Source organism: Peromyscus eremicus, chromosome 6 (assembly GCF_949786415.1).
Source record: "Peromyscus eremicus chromosome 6, PerEre_H2_v1, whole genome shotgun sequence".
NCBI classification, from domain to species: domain Eukaryota; kingdom Metazoa; phylum Chordata; class Mammalia; order Rodentia; family Cricetidae; genus Peromyscus; species Peromyscus eremicus.
In genome coordinates this window covers 28,996,426-29,022,742 of record NC_081421.1, presented here as the reverse complement: position 1 = coordinate 29,022,742, position 26,317 = coordinate 28,996,426, and the positions used below count along the sequence as shown (strand labels likewise).

At 39.4% G+C, this 26,317-nt stretch overlaps 1 protein-coding gene across 2 annotated transcripts in view; it reads left to right on the top strand.

Annotated features, from left to right (window-relative positions):
* LOC131912994 (EGF-like and EMI domain-containing protein 1) overlaps window positions 1-26,317 on the top strand; it is a 615,403-nt gene that overhangs the window by 474,249 nt on the left and 114,837 nt on the right. For both annotated transcript variants that reach the window (XM_059265325.1, XM_059265324.1), the window contains exon 6: window positions 16,529-16,651. In XM_059265325.1, the coding sequence (XP_059121308.1) occupies window positions 16,529-16,651 (123 nt within the window). The remainder of the gene's footprint in view (window positions 1-16,528; window positions 16,652-26,317) is intronic.

Below are 26,317 nucleotides of genomic sequence, written 5' to 3'. Positions count from 1 at the left end.
GCAGATAAGGGGGTGGTTCAAGGGAAAGAATTCTGGGTTCCACTGAAAATATGATAGTACTGGATGAGTGTGTGGGTGGGGAGAGGAATTAGTGAGGGAGGATGAGTGAAGTAGGATGTATGCCATGTGAAAGAGATGGAAAGAAAGTAGTAACACATTGGAACCTGGGGTCAAACTGGGTGGAGGCTAGGTCTTACTGTGGTAAAACTTCCAAAAAAACAGGTAAGTTTGATGCTTTGGTCTAGAGACCAAGCCCTACCTTTGCCTCCTAACCACTGGAGTTTAGTATTCATTTGCACCCAGTTGCTTCAGAATAGATTCCATCGTAGTAAGCCATCACTAAATAATTATGTAGAAGATAAATTTTAGAGCTAAACTTTTTTACAAGGTTCTTAAATTTTGAGGGGAGGAGACTGCTAAATTATTTTTCCCTGTTTATTTGTTTGAGATTACTAAAAGGGATGTGAAAGATAATTTTGCTGTGTTCTACTTGGTACATTTAAATATAATCAGTATAGCAATTTTTGCAAGTTACCTTTAAGGTATGGCATCTAGAAAAGTTAGCTTAATTTGCAAGTGCTAATATTTCTGAGACAATTTAAAGCAGTATAGCATCAGATTACATACGAGCTATTTTATAATAATAGAAGTCAATTTTAACTACAGGGTACGTGACTACTTTAAAAGGGAATACAATTATTTTAATGGATTTCTAATTAAATGCTTAAATCCTAGATAGTTTAAAGGTGCACTTTCAATTAAATTGATCATTTTGGAGATTTCATTGAAGGAAGAAAAAATAAAAAAGAAAAAGAACAAAGAAAAGTAAATTTAAAATCCAGCTTTTAGAGTTTTTATAAATATCAGATAAGGAAAGATGGAGAGAAAGAACACAAGAATGAACTAAATTATAAGTCAAGGTATAAGCTCCATTCCATTAAAGAGGAAGCAGGAGCCATAAGCCAACATAGCTAACTGCTCATAGTGAGGAACGAATATTAAAAGGTGCCAAGTTTACTAAATGATTAAATTAGTCAATATCGTGCTGCTTTGTTTATCTTGATTTACCTTGTTTATAGCATTTGTATGTTTTCAAAGACTCTTCCTCTGATGGAGAAACCACAATTATGGATTTTCCCTCTTCAACCATTTTATAATAACCCAGAACAAGGCGGAGAAAGAGATTTAAGGAGAATAAACAATGTGCTCCAAACAACTGAAAGGTCAAGGTTAGTAAGAATCAGGGTGTTGAAGCGGAGGCTCCTGTAGAGGGAGGAGTCTGTAGCACTTTCTTGTTCAAGATTCTTCATTTCTAGTTGGGTGCATCAGTGGTTCCTGTTATAGCCATAAGAAATTCTTACTGGATGAACTAAGGAAGTGACAGTTTAACTATCAGCTCAAAAACATAAAGCAAACAAGAGTTTGGAATAGCACAAGCAGTCACTTAAGGTGCCCTTGTATTTGTTGTGGATGGAAGCCAGGAGAGCTCCTGAAAGGTTACAATCCCAGAGCCAATTTGTATTCCCCTTTTATATTCTAAAACCACAAGGTGGGGCAGACAAGCAGGCAAGGGTTTACAGAAGCTTGTGTGGCAATCTGCAGGTTGTTAAAGGCAAAGACCTACTGTTTCAGCTAATTCTCCAGGTCACTGTATTCCAGGTAAGAGCTGAAGTCATACTTGGCAAGTAGACAGTACAAGCAGTGCTTTAAGTAAATCAGTAAATGAATCAATAAATCACTATTTATTGATTGGTCTTTCTTACCTCATTCTACTTCAACTGTAGAAACTAAATCAGCCAACATCTACTTTCCACTAAGACTGAGTTTTAAGATTTCGTATCCACTGCTGGATGTGGTGGTTCACCCTTTAGCCCCAACATTTAGGAGACAGGGGCACTTCTATCTCTGTGACTTTAAGACTATCCTGGTCTGCAAAGTGAGTTCCCAGGCCAGCCAAAGTGAGACTCTATCTCAAACAAACAAACCAACAAACCAACAAACATTCTTATCCACAACTCAAATGAGCAGAGAAACACCTTCCAGATAGAGGAAGAGCTATTTCCTATGAGGGAGAAGAGTTCATATTAGATAACATTCTGTCCTATTCTCCTATGAGCAAAGCAAGAATTATGAAAAAACATTGGTGTTAGTAGACATTAACCTTGAGCTTGTTTTTTTTTTTTTTTTAAAGTGTTGGCAACAGATACAAAGTTGTCTAATTTTTTTAATTGAATCCTGGATGTGTTACTATTAAGACTGTACAAATTGCTTAGCTTCTTGGAGACTTGGTTATCTTAAAATCTATCATAGTTCTTGTCTCACAGGGCTTCAAGAAGGGCAAAAAGTGGTAAGATAACATGCCCAAGATTTGTCAGGAGTCTAAGAATACCAACTCTTCATGCCATTTTCTATTTTCCTCTTCTTAGATAAATGGAACACAAGACTGTTGGCCACAAAAAAAATCCCCCATGCATACTATCAATTGTAGGCTTTCCATTTCTGAGCCTCATGCTGGTTTTCCTATGTCTCGTAGCTTTTCGTTTCTCTCTCCACGCATATCTCTATCTTTTACTTAGGGAATGTTTGCTAACCAGCATCCAAATGATGTTGCCATGGCCCAGAGGAAAGGAGAACAAGTTACTAAGAGAATGAAATTATTTATTTTCTTAAGGAGTGGACTCTGCACAGGTTCAGTGTTTCTGCTTATTTGGCCAACTGCCTGAAGTTACTATTTTATCCTCCCATGGAGATGGCCACCTCAGCTGTCAGCCTACAGAGGCTCTGTCTCTTCCCAGAGATCTAGAGGAGAATCAATCTGTTTTCCTTCCTTTACCTCTTCCCAGATTCAACCTCACCTCTCCAGTCCCCTCCAACATCTTTAAAACATCAATAACCCATTAACTCCAATTTGAGCTGTCTGTATACTTCTGGGCGTGAGGCCATCCATTAGAGCACTGTTAACTGACCAAGAGCCACAAGAAAACTGACTTTCTCCCCCAGCACAAGGGCCAGGGATTCAGGAGACCCTTCCCATCTCATGCTAGAATGTTAACTGGTCAATACTTGGCAGGTTTTATGCAGGCATCCACTTCTGTGAGCTCATGAGTGCAGGGGTCCTGATGCACCCAGAAGACACCATTTTCTTCCAGTCCCCCGATCTTTCCGGCCCTCTTCTGCAATGCTCCTGAGCCTTGAGGAAGAGATGTGAAATGAATGTCCTTTTTGTGGCCAAGCATTCCACAGTCACTTATTTTCTTCACTTTGACCTGTTGTGAACTTCTGATTCAACCACCATCCATCCAGCCACTGCACAAAGAAACTTCTACAATGGGGTCTGAGAGCTGTATTAATCTATAGATTAATCTATAGATAGAGAGGTACAATACAGATTTGAAGGGCAGTGTGGTATTATGTTTATTTAACAAAGTAATAGTAGGTTCACATCTGGAGCCTGTAAGCTCCAACCATAGGATTTTTGCCAGATATGTAGCACCATGTATGTGTTTCCCCAAGACTTGCATCTGGTTATAAAGTGTTTGGTTACCCCCCCTCCCCGTAACATTTGGGCTAGTACTGCACCCATGGGCATATCTTGCCATCTCAGTCATTACTACAGTTCACAAGGATCATAGGTGGGTAATGCTGTTATTAACAGTTTTACCCTGCAGCCACCATGCCACCTTCTAGTACTATGAGAGCTAGCCAGCAGGAAAGAAAATTCCTTATCAGTACTAATGTGATGTCACCAAATTCTGTTGGGAAACCAAGAGCAAGAGTCTATGAGATACCTCTAACAAAAACTTAAGAAATGTATTCCACCTGTCACTGGGCTTTTTATTTGACAACCTATGAATTTGGGGTGAAGCATAATGCCCTGTGTAGGGTAACTTCAGTTAATTGTGTGTGTGTGTGTGTGTGTGTGTGTGTGTGTGTGTGTGTGAGAGAGAGAGAGAGAGAGAGAGAGAGAGAGAGAGAGAGAGAGAGAGACAGAGAGAGAAAGAGAGAGAGACAGGACAGAAACAGAGAGAGAAAGAGAGAGAGAGAGAGAGAGACAGAGAGAGAAAGAGAGAGAGAGAGACAGAGAGAGAGAGAGAGAGAGAGAGAGAGAGAGAGAGAGAGAGAGAGAGAGAGAGAGAGGAGAGAGCTCTTACAAAAAAGTAAGTTTCTTTACAGCTTTTCAAACATCCTTGGTGTTAGCTATGCATCATCTCTCCCTGATTAAACCTCCCACCTCATTACTTCTTTTCCCTTTCACATTATCTGTGTTCTACTGTCTCTTCTTCCCATAAGATCTTTCTTCCCCCCACACAAATGATCCCTCTCTACTTTCCTGAATTCTACAAGTACTCCAGATTAAACATAAGTGAAACATGAAATGTTTGTCTATCTTATTATTTTGCCTGTTATAATGTCTACCAGCTCCATCCATTTATTTTCAAATTTCATTTTTCTTTATGCCTGAAAAAATTCCATTATGTATAGGTACCAAATTTGTATTATACATTCATCAGTTTGGTGAACCTTTAGGCTGTTCCCACGTTGTAAGTGTTGTGAAAAAAGAACCCATGAAAATAGGTGAGCATGTCTGTCTGTACTGGGCAAAAGAATTCTTTGGGTGTATGCTCATGTGTCTTACAGTTGAGTCACGTGGTAGATATCTTTCTAGTTTCTGAGGAGCTGCTACACTGATTTCCACAGTGACTCTCACTCACAGTGCTTGAGGGTTTCACATTCTCCACATGCTCTCCAGCATTTGTTGTCTTTTGTTTTTTTCGTCTTAGTCATTTCGACTTGGGTAAGAAGGAATCTCAAAGTCATTTTCATTTCCCTGATGGATAACTGAACGGAGAGCTCTCAGAAGAAGAAATAAAGTGGCTAAGACACATTTTAAACCAGGAGTCGCCTAACTCTCTGTCTTCTTCATTTGTCTTTACTTCCATGACTCACCCACTGAAATCTTGACCCGGTTCTGTTACTCCATCAAAATTTCTATATCTTGGTTTAGGCCACATTGAGTAATAAACTAATAGTGTATCAATGAATTTACAGTGGTGCAAGAAAACAAATGTTCAATAGTCATTGGGTGAGAAACTTATTATTAATGCCGGTTCCTTCCCAAGTGGCTTTGGCAGAATCCTTGTCTCTAAATCTCGTGGAATTTTCCAGCTCCTAAATGATGTTGCCATGTAGACTTTTCCTATTTGAAAATCCTGTGCCCTTGGCTTCTGTGACACCAAACTCTTTGAGCTTTCCTCCGATTTCATTATATGCCCTTCTTGAACACTGTTGGAGATTGGTTTCTGTTGCTGTGATAAAATCGCTCTGGCCAAAAGCAACTTGGAGAAGAAAGTTTATTTGGCTTATACTCCTGGATCACAGGCTAGTATTGAGGGACATCAAAGCAGGGATTCAAGCAGAAACTTGAAGCAGAAGTCATGGAGGAACACCACTTAATGGCTCATACCTGCTCAATGTTTAGCTGAATGTCTTGTATAATGCGGGACCATTTGCCCAGGGAACAGCACAGCCCATGGTAGATTGGACCCTCTAGCATCAATTAACAATCAAGATAGTCCCCCCAAAATATGATCACAGGCCAATATGATCCCTACAGTTAGTTGTTCACTTGAGGCTTTCCTCTGAGGTGACTCTAGGACATGTCACATTGACAGGTAAGGCTAACCAGGACCAGCACTCTGTGTATACCTTTCTCAACCTGCTTTAAGTGTTAGTATTCATCTGTGTTTTCTAAGGCAGTAATCTCATTCTACTCCTGTGGTCTGGATTACTATCTGTATACAGATAATCCATTTATCAGAAATTTAGAGAATCATATATGTATCAAATAATGGGATTATCGTTATGAACATAAACTAACAGAGCTCTTTCCCTGTGGCCTTAGTGACTAATGAAGACCACGCAGAAATGAACACACAAGGGAATCTCTATCAACAGATGAGTTAATAACTTCAAGAAGGCCATTCACAGAAAGTGTTGCATACAGATCTGACTAGTGGTAAGGGGAAGCTACAGCCCTGGAAGCTGTGGCATTAGGTGGATGTCTATGGGATGAATTAGAAATCACTAGGTAAAGTAAGGGAAGGCGGGTAAGAAAATACTGATGGGATTGCAAGCTCAGAAACTGGCAGCAGAGGTAAGTGTATGCGGAGTTGATCCTTTGTTTTTTTATTTTCAACCTCAGTGTGATGCATTAGGAAGAAAGTATGTGGAAGAATTTATTAGGACATTCCAATCATCCCCAAAGGTTAAATTAGTATGACAGTGAAGACTAGAAAGACGTAGATTTGACGTAAAATGGAAAATAAGTCTGCTCCAATGAAATTTAGAATTAGATTCAACATGGGTGATGGTAACTGTCAAGGATGGGTTCTCAAGGCCTACACATGTCAATAGAGGATAGCTGGAAAATTCAGCTCATATTTGTTTCCTGATCTTTTTCCATATCCTTGGATGCCTAGGAGATATCCTCAGTTTCCAATCTCACTTGCCCATCAAATCATGTGTGTTCAAAACCGAACTATCCCTTTAATATTGAAAGTTTTCTTATTGTGCTATTTCAGTGACTGCCATAACCATCCATCCAATTGCTCAAGGCAATTGACCTTAACTCGCTCCCTTCCATCAAATCCACTTAACGACTCAGTCACATTCATGTCTGCTCTTGAAGTCTTTTTGTATCTGCCTACATCTTTCTATTTCTATGAGTAGTAGTAGCTTAGGTCAGCTCTTTGTTAATGTTCATATATATTTTGACACTAGTGATTGACTGACAACTCTGGATTCAGCTTTCCACTTCTCTATTCTTCCCTTTGCCATTGCCCATTGTGTATGGAGTGAAGCCATTATCTCCAAGTGTGTCATAAAAACACCCTCCAGGTACCTCCAGGGTCAAGTCTCAGTAAAATTTCTAACATAATCTTTTTCTACTTTAACACTTACTTTACACAGAATGAACTAATTGCATTGTCAATGAAAGTGCAAACTCTTCTACTCTTAGCACAAAATAACAAATCCTCTGAACTTTACTCCTTTCTATACTCTTCAATTTCTGAAAGGCCCTACTTATGTCTTTCCTAAATTGTTGCATTTTTTTCCTGAGATATCTTGGTTTTATTGCTTAGTGAATACCCTGGCTACAAATAAGTAACCTTTTTTTAGCAAGGTCAGGAAAGAGAAAATTAATAGTATTCTTAAAGTTATCAGCATTTATTCTTTTATTATCAGCACTCATAATAGCAAGGATTTGAGCATCAAGCTACCATGGTTTGTAGTTACCAAGAGGAGAAGAAAAGGAAAGTGAAGAGAAGGAGCTGGGGCTGGAGCTCAGGAGGAAGGGCCAGAAGAAAGCTCTACCAGGAGGCAGCGTGACCAGCCCTGCACCATCATAGACATAGACCTTGTACAAATCGTCTGACAAATTCCTAGCCTTTGTTATACAAGATGAGCCAAGCTTCCCACAAATACAAATATTCAAGTTCATTAAAAGGTCTTGTTCTAAAGCCCAAGATAGGCTCAAACTCACTATACAGCCTGACCTGACATCTAGCTCAAGATCCTCATACCTCTGCTTCCTGTCATACATATGTGTGACACCAAGCCTGTGTATCACAAGTCTACATGAAATATATCATTTTTCTAATAAATAATATAAGAGTAAGTGCAAATTACTTACCCTTGAAGAAGCCCCATGAGCCGTTTTAATGATCAGAAAGACAACACATCTTTTGAAAAGTAGATGCTGTGTTTGAACTGATGGCTTCTTCCTGCTAACTCATTTTACAGCATGTGTATTTCAAGGTGCTTTGCTTTATAAGCAACAGAATAATACACATCAAGTCTCAAAGAGTCAAAGGAATCCTTGAACCCTTAACTGAGCAGTAGGAGGTAGAGCTGTCTGTAGACTCTGTCTTAGTTATTGTCCTATTGCTGGGAAGAGATGCCATGGCCAAGGCAACTTTTATAAAAGAAAGCATTTAATTTGGGGCTTGCTTACAGTTTTAGGGAATTAGTTCATGATCATCATGGTGGGAAGCAAATGGGTGTGGTGCTCAAACAGTACCTGAGAGCTTTGCACCTTATTCTTCAGGCAGCAAGCAGAGAGCAAGACACTGGGCCTGGTGTGGGTTTTTGAAGCCTCAGAGCCCACTCCCAGTGACACACCTACTCAAAAAAGGCCACACCTCTTAATCCTTCCCAAATAGTTTCACTAACTGGGACCCAAGCACTCAAATATATGCAACAATGGAGGCCACTCTCATTCAGCGCACCACAGGCTCTGTCTCTGGTTCTCTCTGAGTCATTCAATTCTGTTGTACCTATTGGTTACATCTTTACTGTAGCCTGATTCACAGAAGCAAAAGGACCACTGAAAACTTAGCTCATCTCTGCAGATTGGAACTTACCAAGCAGGAGAACATGTATGTGACAGGATTTCTAATCTATACACAGAGCTTCATGCTGACAGCATCAGACCTGGGGGATATTGAAGATTTCTTCTCTCCTCCAGTAGCATGCAGGACACCTTCCAGGACCATGGGTGCCAGTCCGTAGGGGTGCAGCTAATGTTTGGTCCCCAGCTCCATTGCTCCATGTCTTCAGCTACAGAATCTTTTTTTTTTTTTTTTTTTTTTTTGGTTTTTCGAGACAGGGTTTCTCTGTGTAGCTTTGCGCCTTTCCTGGAACTCACTTGGTAGTCCAGGCTGGCCTCGAACTCACAGAGATCCACCTGGCTCTGCCTCCCGAGTGCTGGGATTAAAGGCGTACGCCACCACCGCCCGGCCAGCTACAGAATCTTACCATCACGTTGTGGAGAGTAACCAATAGACTTGGCAACAGTCTGTGGTGTTTGGTAGGGTCTACGGGACTCCTTTGTCAATGACTCAACAAGATAGACCCCATTGCTGGCGCTGGAGGTTTTGCTTGCTAGCATAAGATGTCTAGTTGGGGCATCGTCTCCCCACTATATGATGACTCCGTTTAAATTTAGGAGGCCTCCATGGCAGGACTTTTCCTATGTTTTTTAAAGGCCTTCAGTTTTTGTTGTCCCTCCTCACATTCCCTGCTTTGTCCTGTCCTCCTGTACCTTTCCCTGGCTAATCCTCCTATGCTAGTCTCTCCTTTATTCCTTCACAACACTATGCTCTATTCCCCTCCCTTGTTCCCCCTCTTACCTGACCTCTGAGGGTATTCTAAATGAAACACATGTATCTAAAGCTTAAAGGCTGACATCCACATATAAGAAAACAAGCACTATTTATTTTGGGGGGTCTTGGTTTACCTCACTCATAGTTGTTCCTAGCTCTATCCATTCACTTATAAATTTCGTTTTTCTTAACAGCTGAACGATATTCCATTGTATAAATGTATCATGATTTCATTAGACATTCATCTGTTGATTGACATCTAGGCTGTTTTCATTTTCTGACTATTATAAACAGAGAAGAATATAGATGTACCAGGCTTTTTCTTTTGGGCCACCAACTAGCTCCCAAATCATGACCTGGAAACTTAGTAGTTATGAATGTTCAGCCTAGCTTAGGCTCATTTCTTGCTAGCTGTTATAACTTAACCTGTTCCTCTTCATCTACGTTTTGCCTCTGTGCTTTTTATCTTCCTTTCTGTATGTCCTACTTTGTGTCTGCTGGCTGGTGGCTGCCCCAGGCATCTCCCTTTCTTTCTCCCTCATTCTCTCTCTCCTCTCTCTTCTCCCAAACTTAGATTCTTCCTTGTACTTATTCTCTCCGCCCACTAGCCCCGCCTATCCCTCTCCTGCCTAGCTGTTGGTCATTCAGCTTTTTATTAGGTCAATCAGGTGCCTTGGACAGGCAAGGTGAAACAGCAACACCTCTTTTTATAATTAAACAAATGCAGCAAAAACAAATGTAACATGCCTTTACACAGTCAAAGTAATATTCCACAGCATAAACAAATGTAACACATATTTGCCTCGTTAAAATAATATTTCACAGCACATGGATCAGCAAGTATTTCTGTATTGAGATGTAGAGTCCTTTGGATATAAGCCCAAAAGTGTTCCCTAGGTTTTTTTTTTTTTAAGATACTGGTGAATAAAATGAAGCAAGTATCTTGATGGAGAGATGGCCCAGTGGGTAAAGGTCCTACCAGGCAATGCTGCTAAACTGTTTTTGGTCTCTTGAATCTATATAGGGGTAGACGCAGAGAACCAGCTGCACAAGTGTGCTCTGACTTCCATGTGTGTTGTGACATGTGCACCTGCACATACATAGCCTAATATTAATAACTTTTAAAAATCTCTTGCAAGGGTGAAAAGAAGAAACAGAGACAATGGGTCCAGTTCTTCAAAATCCATTGGTGAATGCAGGTGGCAAGGAATATTTAATGACATCAGTTACTCCAAGCATTCATTCATCCATTGATTCATTCCTAGAAAACTCACGGATTGTGTCCAACATAAAGTTGCCTTCTAGTTCATCCTATCACACACTAAAGAATTACAAACAGAAGCCCTTTTACTATGTGGAGTGATTACCACATCCCCCTTCACTATCGACTTCCAACATTTCTAGAAAGCAGTGTGTAGATTAAAGATGACACTTATTTTTGTTTTAGATAAAAAAAAAAGTTGTGTTTTTTATTTATGTGCCTGTGTGTCTGTGAGTGTATATCACATATGAGGGGTGCTGGAGGCCAGATTCTCTGGAACTGGGGTTACAGGCTATCGTGAGGCACCCTGTATGGGTGCTGAGAACCAAGTTCCCATCTCTGTGAGAGCCACAAGTGCCCTTAACTACTGAGCCATCTCTTCTGCCCCAGCACTGCTTTTTATCTTTTCTTTTTAATACCTTGTTTTTTCTCAACTTTTTTTTTGTTTTTTTTTTTGTTTTTTTTGTTTGTTTGTTTGTTTGCTTTTCGAGACAGGGTTTCTCTGTATAGTTTTGCGCCTTTCGTGGGACTCACTTGGTAGTCCAGGCTGGCCTCGAACTCACAGAGATCCACCTGGCTCTGCCTCCCCAGTGCTGGGATTAAAGGCGTGCGCCACCACCGCCCAGCGTTTTTTCTCAACTTTTATTGATTCTCTGTGGATTTCACATCATGCATCCCTATCCTGCTTAATCCCTGTCCTCTTACTTCTGCCCTCTGCCCATGCAACCCCTCCAAAAGATAAATTAAAGAAAAAACAAAAAACAAACAAACAAAAAAACCCGAGAAGAATCTTATCGTGGAATCTATAGTGTGGCCCACTGAGTCACACAGTTGACCCTTTAGTCCATTCATCTTTACTTGTTAGTGCTCATTGCCATGAGTTACTGGTCTGGCTTCTGCTACACTATAGACGATGGTATTTCACTGGGGCTTCTCTTGGATATCTTGTGTTTGTCCTGTGTCACTGAGATCCTCCTATTTGGGATCTGTAGGTCCGTCCCCTTCACATGCTCCAACAGTTCGTAGATGCAATGGATGTTGGGGTGGGCCAACTCATAGGCCTGGTCCTGGGCCTGGGTGGTAGCTGGGTTTGTCAGCCCATCCACCAAATTTCCCTCATCCTCACTACCCAGCACTGCCTCAGCTACCTAGCACGAAGCTCCTGACGCAAAGGGGCAGGGCCAGCTCTATGGTTCTCAGGTCCCCAGATCCAGCCCACTCACACTCACACCACCCAGGTCAGGTCTACTATTTTGTGAAGTGCAGGACTCTCTCACCCGACTGCTGCAAGGGGTATATGTAGTGTGTGGGGGTGGGTGGGGATGTCAGCTCTCTTGTTCTCACGTCCTCAGGTCCAGCTCACCAGCAACCCATTCCGCAGGATCAGCCCTGGTGTGCTATCCAGGAAAGGTTCAGGATCTGCTCTCCTGTGTGTTGCAGCTAGTGGGGGGCAAGGCTAGCCCTCTCACTCTCATGACCCCGGCCAACTCTCTCTCTCTTGTACAGCACATAGCAAGGAGTAGAGGGGGGAAGGCATCTTTCCCTCACCAATGCCACCACTGCTTATGATCAATCAACAAGTTTCTGAAAACAGTGTATTATGGGGCAAATGGAGGAGTGATTTGTTTTACTTTGGTTCTCAGGAAAATGGTCACAAAATCTAAACAAAAAAAAAATGACATGAAGCAATTTCCATTGTACAGTAACCAAAGTGGGTCATTGTTCTCTCAGAGAGCTTTTATGTGCAAAGCACATTTGATAATAATGTGAATTCTTTTAAGCTATTATATTCTGTGACCATCTGGGGAAATAGTTTGGAGGGTAAATCCAGCAGAAAGGATATTAAAAGGAAAAACAACAGACATAGTTGATTGTTTTTGACAGTCTCTTACAGTATGATATCCAGGGTCCATATCACAGTGATAATACTGAAAAAATTTTCTAATGACTTCATCATTGTTCCCAGCAGTGTCCTGGAGTTCCAATTCTAAGGGCAAGGCTTTTTGTAGGCATCTGATGTGAGAACAGACTCGGAGAATTTTGTGAGAAATTGTTTCTTCACATGAAGTACACTTGATAATAACATTTTAATGTAATATTGACATTTCTGGTTTTTAACTCTGTTGGGCAGAGTCTGGAGGGAAGGAAAACCACGTGTGGTAGCCTCAGCGTGAGTAACTAGCATCATGACAGCTCAGCTCAGATTCATCCTAAATCAGACACACTCTGGTAGAAAAGATCTAAGGTTTCCTTCATAGTTTACAGAAGCAGATTGGATTTCATGAGAAACAACGCTGACATTTTCTTGATATTATTATTAGAGTGACTATTATGGACAATTTTAGAAGTCAATTTTTGTAGGTTTCATAGTAATAAAATGTTAGATAATTCCCATTTTTGTAGTATGTGTCCATATATGTAAATATACATGCATACACACTTCCGTATGCCTATAATTTGATTGGTGTACTGATTTAAATATTTGGACTGATTTGGTCAACTTGCTTAAACTACTGTGCAATTGAGTCGATTGCCACACCAATGATCCTTCTGGCATACATGGTTGAACAGGATTACCTGTATGCTTACTCCTTCTGACCCCCATGCCAATTGTATCCAGATCACCTTGGGTCTAGCTGTGTATGCAGGATCTCAACTGGAAGCCCCAGAGGCAGAGAATCAGCTTCTACCTTTAACAACGTCTCTGGGTAATTAAAGCTTTAACTACACCAGGTGATCCTGGCTCAGGCTGCACATTAGAACCCCTCAGGATGCTTTCTAACACTGTTTTCTTTCCCAGACCTAATAAGGAGACTGATTAAATCAGACTCAAGTGGAACCTTGGCATCGGCATTTTTAAATGTGTGCCAAGTGGTTCTAATATGCATTCAGGTTTGAGAACTATTGATTTCACAATGTCAGAACAACCAGCAAAGTTGCTATCTTCTAAAAGAGGATAATAAAGGAAAAAGTCAAACCAATATCTTAGTGTTTGGTGGCACTTCACAAATGATCGAGTTTTTAAATTTTAATAGGTTTGCTTGTCTGCCGTGTGAACTCGGGCTGCCATGTTCCAACCTGCCCAAGACTATGTGGTGAATCAAGACAAGGAACACATTACTATCCAACTAATGAAAGGAGGTTTGGGGTTTATTTTTCAGCTTTATTTCATTTTCAAAGCATGTTGTCCAGCCCGACAGATCTAAATGTATCCATTGCATTTGCTGCGACTTTGAATGCCCATCACTTCCAGGCAGTTCTCATTTTATCCCCCACTTCTCATGGTAAGCCGAACAGTTCCCCCTCTGTTGCTCTCTTCTCCTGTCCCATAGTGTCACTTCATGATCTTATGTTGTTAACTCTACTAGTTAATGACACAAAATGACCTGTTTGTTTAGTATGTACATGTGAGATCAAGAATTAGCCATCTATTTCAGGATGTCATGCATGAACAAGATAAAATGAATAAATAAATCATAGCAAGGTACACATGAACCCTTTTATTAGCCTGTTTTATAGATGAGGAAGCAGTCTCCAGCAAGCAAGTATGATGCCCTGATCAGTGCCAGCAGTAGAATATGTTTTCTCAAGACTATATGACTCAAAGAACAGAGGCTATTTGGTTGTGTGTGTGTGTGTGTGTGTGTGTGTGTGTGTGTACAGCAGAGTGCATAGTTGAAGGTAGACTAAGAATATAAACATATCAAAGCTTATGTATAGAAAGCTCATTGTCAAGACTGTACCCATTATATCTTGAGAGAATAGTCAGAGATTTTTAATTTTTTTTTATGAACTCTGTGTCTTTGATGAGAAAATATTAAAACTTTGTGAGTAAGTCATGGGGGGCAGTTATCAGAATAAACTTTATGTGAAAGTTATGTTTTTCATACACAAGTAGCATCTATGTGGCTCTCTTTCTTATAACAAACTTGAGCCCTAGAGATATGGTTAAACAATTTTGTCTAGATGATGCAGAGATGGCTCAGCAGTTAAGAGCACTGGCTGCTCTAGCAGCGGACTGGGGTTCTGTTCCTAGCACCCACATGGAGGCTCACAACCATCTGTAATTCCAGTTTCAGGGGATGTGAAGCTTTCTTCTGTGGACACTGCATGCCCATGATCCACAGACATACAAGCAGGCAATATACATACACATAAAATAAAAAATAAAGCTTTAAAAAATTGTTCTAACATCAATAGAAGGCCTGTTCCATCATGGAATATACCTGTCTGTCCTCCTCAGAAGAAAAAGGGTCTTTTTACATATTTTAAGACCCTTTTCAATTTATATATACACACATATAAAATGTTGCTATATGATTCATGATAGTTGTAATGTTATTTATCATGTAAAGTATAATATGCTTGGGATTTAAAAGTTTTATTTATATGTCCAAAATGAAAGATCTTGGAAGTATGTCTAATCTAGAGGTTGACAGTTAAGATTCAGAATTATATCTCAACTCTGCAGAATAATGCCCCAGAGACAGAAAGATAAAAACCTACCCTAGATAGGTATTAAATCCCTGCACAAAGAATAGGCAACAACTAGAGAATTCTGGTTCAACATTATTTTATATGAAAAAGATCTATAGGTCAGGTTACCACAGACTCAGAATGTAATAAAAATTCTTGCATTTTGACATATCAGTAATTCTTATCTCTGAAATAAAATTTACTTTCAAAATATTAGGACTTCATCCAGAATATTTTATTTTTCAAAAGATATGCCAAATTTGTGGAAAATATACAGTCACTTTCGTTTGAGAAAAGACAAAATCAATGCCTGGTAAATGCAAACCCTTTAGCTACCTTTGGTCAAATATTCCTTCCCAATCCTGAGATTTTGACATGGAGATATGCAGTGATAGTCATTGTCATAGCAGCTTTTTGTGTTCCTTATGGACAAATGAACTTTCCAGTGGCTCATATTTTAGGAAAGACTGTTCACATGAAATATCTTTTCCAGAAGGTTTGAGTTTAAGGGCAGTAAGAATCTAACTATCCCCTGAAATCCATACCCCAAGCCAGGAGATGACTGTTACTGTGAAATTTGCAGAAAGATGTTCCCCTCCCTCCCGACTCGCTCCTTTCTCCCCTCCCAGTTACATAGCCTAGACTAACCTGGAATTTAGGTTTCTCTGGCTTTGAAATCCAGACCTCTGGGATTACAGGCACTTCCTAGCACACTCTGCCCTCATTTTCACTTATACAAACCTCCAAATAAGAAAGTTTAGAACTTTGTTTTTAATTCATGAACAGCCTAAAATTTGTTTTCTTGTGATTTTAAATATGTAAGTAGTTATCGCATGAGGCACAAGGAAGTGTAAGTGTGGGAAAATGAAATAATTTTTCAGTAAAGGATCAATATTGTATTTGTGAATCCTGGTAGTATTTATTACTGATAACAAAACAGGTAATTGTAAATTTTTCTTGACTATTCTCCGTTTTATTCTAAAAGTTAATAACCAATCTCTTACACAAAGACAGTGTTTCAGGAAATAGCCACTTGAACAAGAAGCTAAATTAGTGGGACCAATGTATTGATGTTTTTCTGAGAACACTAAGCCGTGGTTTCATTTGAGTCATCTGTCTCTGCTTTGATGTCTACTGTAGCACATGAGAAGGAGACTCAAGGTCTTAACTCCATTACTGCCTTTATTCAGTGCTGTCAGACCAAGAATAGGTGTTTACCTACTAGTGTGTGCTGCTCCTGAGAGAGTAGCTCATTGTAATTCTCTCCTCCAGTTTTCTTTCCCCAAGGAAATATCTTTATCTCAGATCTGTCTAATTAGCCAGTGTGTGAGGAACAGTAAATTGTGAGACAATCACAATGTTCATGGTTGCTGTTCTAAAAAAAAAAAAAAAAAAAAAAAAAAAAAAAAACCAAACAAACCAAAAACTCAATAACCTTTCCATCTATATTTTCTTGTTTACATGGTGTGGAGCAAAATGGATCAAACAGGCATAGATTTGTGGTAACAGAGATGGTGCTTTTGTACAATATAACACATACTGTGTATCAAAGAAGTATTTGTAGCACTGCTCTGAAGTTGACATTGGAATGACATTGTAATCCTGGCCATCTGTCTTCCTCCTCTAGACATCGATGAATGTGCGGTGGTGAATGGGGGCTGCCAGCAGCGCTGTATTAACACTCTGGGCACCTTCCACTGTGTGTGTGATACAGGGTACAGACGCCATGCTGACGGACGCACCTGCATAAGTGAGTAAATATTAGAGCCAGCTTGAAGCCATTTTCAATGAAAATCGACCTGCCCATGCAAGGGGCAGAGGAGAAAGATGTTTCTATTGTAAAAAATGTCTATAGAAGCTGCCGGCATTTGAGTTCAATTCTATCTTCTAGAATATAAAAGGCATTTTTCTATTAAAAGATAGACAAAGATGGCGAAAGAAATGTAGAAACTAATGTTTATAAGCACAACTTGATTCTGCACATATGTGATTATTTCTATAATGTATAATTTTGGCATATTTGGTGAAGTATAAATTTGTTATTTATTACTTATACAACAAGTATGACACCAGACTAAAATGAGGGGATAAGTTAACCCACAGTAATTACTAGACACCGCGATCTGTGTAGAACTGTAGTTAGAAATAAGTTTAAAACTAAAACTCAGTCAGTGACAAAATTATACTAGATTATATTTCAAAGGACTCGAAGTTACCCACATGCACTTGAGACTGCACATATTTAATATAGGTTACAGCATATTTATCCTGCCACAAAATGTGCTTAAATGTAATTTTGGAGCAATAAAATGATCATTCATCTCTTCATTTACATGATTTTGAGATCATGAATTTCCTGAAATAAGTAAATGCTACTTTTGTAAGTGAAAAGAAAGGAATGGAGTTTTAAGAACACCCTTCCTGGTATGATTACTAATGTTCCTTGTTTTCACTGAAACAATTTTAGTAATAGTGTTTTTATTTTTCAGTGAGTCATGATCTTCACCTGACATGATACTTTCTGGTTTTATCTCAGGTCCCTGCTTAAAGTAATTATTATGTTAACAACATAGCACTTGGTATAGGACAGTTTAATTACTTTCTTTGTTTATATATGTTTTATTAACCATTTCACCCTTACTTAATCGCTATTAGTAGCTCACAAAGTATTTTATAAGGTGAAGCTTAGAATATAAATCACCATTTTCAATTAGTGTGGGAGCATACATGCCTTCTGCTGTTCCTAGCATGTCTAAGAGGAGGCTGCAAGCAGGCAAGGATGCTCTAGTCATTATCTGATCTTGATGTGAGAAAGCAGGCCATGAAAGTGTGAGAGAACAAAAGGAGAGGGACAAGAGGGAAGAATTCTTTTTCAAAGTCAAATGAGGACAATTAGAAGGCAGACCCTAATAGCTACGACCTCGGATCAACATGGTGGTAGTCACAGAAAGCACACATGGCAGGACAGTGGCCCAGCACACTTATTAAATGGAAACATCATCTTTGTCTTTGAGGGATCAACGGCATTCCCATTCCTAGGTCATGTGCTACTAGCATCCCCTCAAACTACAAGCTATGTCACAGCTGTGCAGAAGAGGCATGGGCTGATGTATATATGCAAATGAGATATTTGTTGGGAAAGGACAAGCTATGCTGATAAAAAATTCATCTAAAGTAAAATCATTTTTTTAAGTAGTGGTTTATATGAGTCAGTAATATTGGGTCTTCGTGGAAGGGCAAAATAAACAGCAAGCATAGCTAACTTTTGTCTAGGGAAAAAAATTGGTTTGCTAAACTCTTAGCAGTCATTAGCTGCTCCAACCAGCCACTCTTCTCCTTGCCATCATGGTTATTGTGTTAATGACATTTGGTCAAAATTGAGCTTCATTGGACTGGGATATTATGGTTTACTCCATCTATTTCTAGTCCTTAGGAGCAAAATCTCACTGCATATACATGAAGTCACAATGACAGTAACTTAACATCTGTATGTGGGTCATTCTACTCAGAATCCCAACATTGTGTACAAATGAATTATTTTGTACAACTAACAAGTGAAACTCTGTCATCACACTCAGGTCAGGGCTCCAGCCCCTTGGTTGGCATTCTCTAGCAGCTGCTGGGCAGAGCCACACACAGACTTTGCTGTCTTGATGTTTTTGTTGTGCACACACAAGGAAATTTGGTTATAGAGAGACTATTAGGAAGCTCTGACAGCACAGTCACATCAACCTTGAGAAAGGGTTCAGGAAGATTCTCTTTGAAAGTGCTTTGTGTTTGAAGGTCAAGATGGAGCCTTCAGGACAACTGTTTGCTTATTTGTACAGAAAGAACCCTGTAAGGGAGTGGCCCACAGTGGTCTGTGTCTGGGATTAGTCTATAGGAAGGTAATTTGTCTTAATACAGAGCCGTTGAATTGGCTCATTTCTAATTTTGGAACAAATTCATATCATATAGCCAAAGCTGGCCTTGAACTAAAAATCCCCTTACCTCAGCCTCTTAAGGGCTTGGGTTACTCATTGATGGGATCCACCATTTCCAGCTTCTTTGGGGATTGTTCTCACAGAAGACAGAAAGGTGTCTGAGGTTGTAGTAGACATTTGTCATGAAACTCAAAGAGTCAGAGAAAAGACAGCAATAAAATGCCAGGGCTTGAAGACTTCAGTGTATTTGAACTTAGGTCCCTTCCTTTACTTTGGTATGTTCATCTGTCTGTCAGTCACACATCTGGGCAAGAGCTTCTGTGCTATTGCAAGTATGCTGACCCGACATGGAGTTGCAGATACTTCTTTCAGGGCCTAGTCTGCAAGAGCATTGCTTTGTCATCATATATACATAGCCACTGCAGGTCAGCATCTGTCAGAATCACTAGGTCACATAGACAGGTATAAAAGGAGTTCTCAACAGCTGCCAAAGGTAACAGGAAGTTGCATGTATCAGCAACTTGGCTCCAACAAAGGTTTGTTTGGGTTGCAGACAAAATACAATATGTAGCTTCAGTAAGCAGTTTGAGCAAGTTTTTAATTTCCTTCAAATCCTCATATGTGTTAGTGACACCCCAGAATATCCCAAACACATTTCTAGAGTAGATAACATTTATTTAAAAGTATATATGAAGGAGAAACTTGTGACATCGTTGTCATGGTGCTGTCCTATACTACTGTTGTATGTATGAGACACAGCTGTTCAGTCATTGTTCCTTCCTTGATCTTCTGTATAATAAGATTCCAGGACAGGGAGAAACCTCAGTCACTAAATTCTTGCCTCACAGAGATAAGAACCAGAGCGAAATCCCCAGAACACATTCAGAAATCTGTGGCCTGGTGGTGCATGCTTGCAATTCACATCTGGGGTGCTGAGGAGATAGAATAATCCCTGGGGCTCACTGGGGCTGGTCTAGTTGGTGACTCTAGCCAATGAGAGACCCTACCTCAAAGGAGATGGACAGAGTTTCTGAGGATATTGCCAGAGATTGTCCTACAGACATACAGATGAACATCTACTTCTATATGCACACATAGACTTGTGCATACACATGCCGCCGCCCCCCCCAAAAAACACACACTGAATTCCTGATGTCCTTAAGAAGCACATGTCCCATGTCATATCATTTTGCACCTTTCTGAAAACAGTATCAGGGGCCATTCTGAGGAGAGGCACCATATATGAGGGCATCTCAGCAAATGAAGCCATTGGCTAATGGGAGAGTTTAGATACAGCATGGGAAAGTCAACAAGAGTGAGGTCTACACACTTGCAGAGCTAACAAGGTGAGTGGGGGAAAAAGTGAAAAACAGATTAAATTTTAGCAAGCTTAAAAAGAGCAGAAGTATCTGCTGTGGGATGTTCTGTATGGCAAATGTGTTACTCTGATTGGTCAATAAATAAAACACTGATTGGCCAGTGGCCGTCAGGAAATATAAGCAGGACTAACAGAGAGGAGAAAAGAAAGAACAGGAAGGCAGAAGGAGTCACTGCCAGCCGCCATCAGGACAAGCAGCATGTGAAGATGCCAGTAAACCATGAGCCACGTGGCAAGGTATAGATTTATGGAAATGGATTAATTTAAGCTATAAGAACAGTTAGCAAGAATGCTACGGCCATACAGTTTGTAACCAATATAAGTCTCTGTGTTTACTTGGTTGGGTCTGAGCAGCTGTGGGACTGGCAGGTGACAAAGATTTGTCCTGACTGTGGGCCAGACAGGAAAACTCTAGCTACAGGTATCCATGCTCACATGAGTTTGTGTGCCACGTCTTGTCTATATAGACTCACAACCGTAACACTTGTTGGCATGTGACCTGCAGCAAGTCACCAAATCTCTCTATATCCTGCCTTTCTGATGTAGAAATGGATATATTATTCTTAGAATGACTTCAACGCTAACATGTTAAAATTTTACAGACTTAACAAAATTATGAAATCATTATAAGACATCTGCTAAGGAAACACCTCTACTTGATTGTGCATATCTATAACCTTTTATAACTTGTTCTATTCAAAAATGGTTAAAGAACTCCAAATTTTAAGAACCCAAGAATGAAAACAGAATGTAAGAACTTCATGATCAGTTTAATAATAATAAAAATCAGTGAGTACTTAAATGATTTGATTATATGTGCATACTTAGGTGCTTTTAAAAAAACAACACTTTTTTTTCCATATCATTGAGCTGTATTTAGGAAGAACTTGAGGAGTGATGGAGCCCATTCTCCTATCTCAAAGATAAAAAGTTTCAGTGCCAAAGAGGTCAAAGACTTTCATGAAGAAAAGAGTTTTCTAAAAAATCTACTTAAGTTCACTTCAGATGCATTTTCTTTAAATTTCTGATAAATGCAAATGAACGAATGAAACATAGCTCACAAAGACACTGCTAAATCAAATTCGCGGCCCATTTTGGTGAATAAAACTTTACAATGGCTGTTGACAATGTGAACCACCAGTATATCATCAACCTAGTTGGTAGTACCCATGTACCCCTCCCCTCAGCAGTCTGTGACAGGCTCCTCAAAGCTTGACTATCCCCATTCTCTGTCAACTTTTTTCCTTCTGCACTGCACTTTCCTCTGAATGTAGGACATAGCTTAGCCCCAAGTCTGTCTGCCAAAACTCTACTTACTGTGTTTCACATTAAATGTCATCAGCCTTGTTAAATTTTCTCTGTGGTTCTAGCTAAAGGCATTCTCTCAAATGTCATGTTATTCGTGCTTTTTAATTGTAAATCATAGCACACACATATATTTTGTTAGGTGTATATATTCATTGTATATATGTATATATACATACATACATACATACATACATACATTGTATATATGTATACAAGCAGTGTGCCTATCAGGTCAGACAAAAGGCAGTGATAATGTCCTGTCAAATCCAAGGCATATCGTTTACATTCTCATTCTGTCCTTTGACACTGCTGACCACTGTTTTTTTCTGACTCTCCCCATGGCTTCTTGGCAGCACACTGTCAATGTCTGCATTGTGGTGCTGTTCTGGTGAGAACAGCTCTGACATTATTTATCTAGCACCTTTTTCTTTCTTTCTTTCTTTCTTTCTTCCTTCCTTCCTTCCTTCCTTCTTTCCTTTCTTCTTTCTTTCTTTCTTTCTTTCTTTCTTTCTTTCTTTCTTTCTTTCTCCCTTCCTTAATTCCTTTCTTTTCTTTCTTCTCTCTCTTTTTCTTTTGTTCTTTCCTTTTTTTCTTTTTTCTCCTTCATTTGCCTATCCTTTACCCCACATCCATTGTTCCTACTTTCACTATAAGCAAATACCAGTGAGCTACTTAGACTATTGCCTTGCCCACTCTTAAGGATTATTTAAACATTTAACACCAAATAACAAGTGATATTAGAACTTCACCCAGAAGGATTTGCTTACTAGGGAAAGATATGAACTTGTTCCAGGGCTCTAAGCCTAGGGACTTTGGCAATATTCTCTGTTATAAAATATAGCATCTCTGTGTACTTTTTGTCTCATTATTGACAGATATAGTAGAACCTACATAATGATAACATGGGATGACAGCATCTATTTCCAGTGACTCTTTGAATGGCTAGGGAACAGATACTAATGAAAATGACCTAAACTTTTAGTATTTGGTTATATAATTCACATTTTTAGTAACTTGTAAAGCTTTGGATGTAAATTGGCATACCACTTAAAATCTGTCTTGTATTTCCATTTTTAATACCAGCCTTGGAAAGATGTTCATCTCAGATATCCATTTATAATGATGTATTTGCTGAAATCAGTCCTCTCAGAGAGATGAAATACTTAAGTTACTGAAAACTTAAATGCTTCCATAGATCACTTTCTCTCCTTTTCACCTTCAGCGTGTAAGCTTATTAATATTTCCCCCCAGAAATAAACAAATGCAATCACAGATGTCCACAATGAAACACCTCAGAAAAAGGAGGTTTTTAATTCCTCCAGTGTTCAAAACAGTCATGCCTCTATGCTACCTCCTTGGAATAGTCAGGAAGTATCTTTATTTATTATCTCCTCTTTATTTCCATTAAATGAAGGAAAGAGGAGGAAAGAGTCCTCTACTGTAAAGTTTTGTATGGATATCACATTGTTACACTTCAGTTAGGAATATTTAAATGTCACCGTTATATTATAATTAATTACAACTATGTAAACATTGGACAACAAGGATCATATAGATGCACAACTAAGAAGCTTAAAAAGCAGTAGCCTTAGTGAATCTCTGAGCTTAAGCATTCTTACATGAGCTTTTTATGAGTTCTGTAGTTTAAGATAATGACGAATTTAAAAAATTGAAAATGAGAAAGCCGTTAGATGGGCTGGCCTTCACACAATGGGCTCTTTTGTTTTCTCTCGGTGCTCTGATGATGTCTGGGTTTCATTTCATGTGAAGAGTAGAAGCTTCTAAGAAATGCAGAAAGATTGCCTTCATATTGGAGAAGGAGGTTAAAGACTTCATTGTAACTACCTTTCAATTAGCTGCATTATTTATGAAGAGAAATTAGAAACAGAATTCATTTCAGGTGACAGCTGATGTGTTGAACAGGTCCATGTCAGGTTAAAGAAGTTGTTTAGTTTGTCAGATTGATGGCATTTCTCCGTCATTATCAAATTCATCACCCCTGCAATATTAAGCACTTTCATGTGGTGGGCGCTAAATTTAGTCCTTAAAAGTTGAATTTAAGAAGCACGTTTCCTCCGCCTCTTCATCCCCATTGTGTGGGCTTTGAAAAAGATTAAGAGTTTACTTATCAAGTTTTCATCTGATTTGCCCACTCAAGAATCAGGGACACATTGAGAATCTTTTCTACTTTTTCTACATTTTTTTTCTCAGTCTTCAGACTCAGGAAGTGAAGGCTGACAGTTTTGAAAGATTCAGTTCTCAGTTCTGGGGACACCGTAGAAAAAACTGTGTAATCTTAATGCACTTCTTTTGTCCCTGTGATTTTCAGAGTATGTGTCATCTCCGTCTCTCCCTTTTTATCTCTATCTAATAATATCAGAAAAAATTATACATTACACATGAGTATGACCATCATAAAAGAGTATATAATTCTACAAAAATGGATGCCTACAAAGTGTGGAGGAGACCTAGAATGGGAGCTGGGGCTAAATGATCAAACTAGAAAGGTACTTTAAGGGCCACGGAGTGAATAGCAATGTAACCGTCTCCAGTTTCTGTGCCTATGGTTAGAACAAACGGAACACATGCACACACACACACACACACACACACACGCACACACATGCACACACACATGCATGCACACATACACACACGCACACACACATACACACACACGCATGCACACAAAAAAATACACTCATTTTCTTATGTAGACATAAACACCAAATAGTGAAATGTTCACATGATGATCTCCATACATGGCAAATGCTGTTTCTCCTTTGTCTCTGAGGAGAAGCTGTCTTTATATACCTTACCTTTTTATGGCATTTTCTTATTCTACTCATGAAATATTTGCTATATACAATATCAAATTTAAAAACCCAATATAAAGAGCAATTACTTTTTCATGTGTTGCCTAGCTGACTTTATAGTTCATTGTATAACAATCACCACATAAGATAAACTTTAAAATGAAGACATTAAATTCATAACCAGGATACAACAGATTCCCAGTTAATCATGGCTCAGACCAATGATTTTTAGCTATTATATGTCTACTCCATCAATTCCTGACAGAGTACTTATTCAAAGTAGAAATGCTGAGGATGAGAGAGTTCTAGTTGCATAACTGAAAATGTAACATGTTAACTTTACATTCCTCATTTAAGAATATGTATCATGACACTTGAGGGGTGTAATCTGGGAAGAGTATGGATTGGGAAAGTATCTGTTCCCTCTTTTCAAACTAAGAACATTAATTTTACTATAAGGTTGTGTATACAGACTATGTGATCTGATCTAGTTACCTGAGTATAAATAGCTCAGTCTATCAGCATGGAGCCCACGAGAAAAAGCACTGGTCCAGGTGAAGTCCTGAGTGTGTGACAGGGAGAGGCACTCAGAAAGCATTAGCTGGTATGCTTCGTTGACCATAGCCGTAGGACTAAATATAATAACAAGTAGTCGGTCCCTGTAGATCTAAGTCTGTTTTGATGAGCCATGACGATGGGTGAGAGCTTGCAGATACTAGATTGCAGCAGAAGATGAAATCTCAAATTTAACATGGGAGGTAAAGGAGCTGAGGTTCAGAGTTTGCACACCTTACATACAATTGTAGCTTGAGGGGGTTGGCAGTGAAGGGAGGAATTCAGCGTTTTGTTTTTTTCCACAGAACAAATCAAATTCTTAGCTGAGGGTCCTTCACAGTTTAATCACACCTAGAAATTTGGGAATTTACCCCAGCTCCTGGCTGTTTGCTCAGGGGCGAACCTGTTACCTTCTATTTCTCTGACTGAACTCCACACTTGGGTTATTCTATCCTGCCCCTCCTCTTCCTTCATTTTCCTTTTATTGAAATTAGATTTGTTTTCTGTCACATAATATGTCCTGATTACGGTTTCTTCTCCCTCCACTCCTCCTAGTTCCTTACCCCACACCCCATTTAGATCCACTCCCCTTTTTTCTCTCATTAGAAAACAAACAAGTTTCTAAGGGATTGTAATATAACATAATAAGATAAAACAAAAACTAACACGTTAGAATTGGACAGGACAAACCCACAGAAAGAAAAGAACCCCATAGAAGGCATAAGAATCAGAGTCACTTATTTACATGCTCAGGAATCCCATAAAAAAACACTAAGCTGGAAGTCATAATATATACACAGAGGACCTGGTGCAGACCTGTGCAGGCTGTTTCAGTCTCTGTGAGTTCATGAAATTTGATCATATTTTGATCAAGTTTTTTAGAGGGCCTCATTTTCTTGTGTCCTCTATCCCATCTGGCTCTTACACTCTTTTTGTCTCCTCTTCCTGTAGGCGAGGGGTGGGTATAGGGTAGGTTCACTGAGCCCTAAGGCAAAGCAGTTGACACAGACTTTCCATTTAGGGCTGAGTGTTTCAGCATCTTTGTCTCTCACTCTCTGAGTAGCATCTCTGTATCTGTATTTGTTCCCATCTGCTACAAGAGGAAGCTTTTCTGAAGACTGAGAGCAGAATGTCATTGGGAGTCATTTACCATTTTGTTTTAAAAGCAGTACTTGATTTTACCCTAAGTTCCTGAGCTATCTAGTCTCAGATTCTTGGTCACCCAAGCAGTGTCCTGTATGGGTTTCATCTTGTGGAGTGGGCCTTAACTCATGTAGATATTGGTTGGTTACTCCCACAATCTTTGGGCTTCTATTGCCTTAGAATATTTTGCAGGCAGGACACCATTATAGGTCAAAGGCTTTGTGGCTTGCTTGGTGTCGATGTCTCTCTTTTGGTAGCATGGAAAGTAACTTTCTGTACCAAAAATGCTAGAA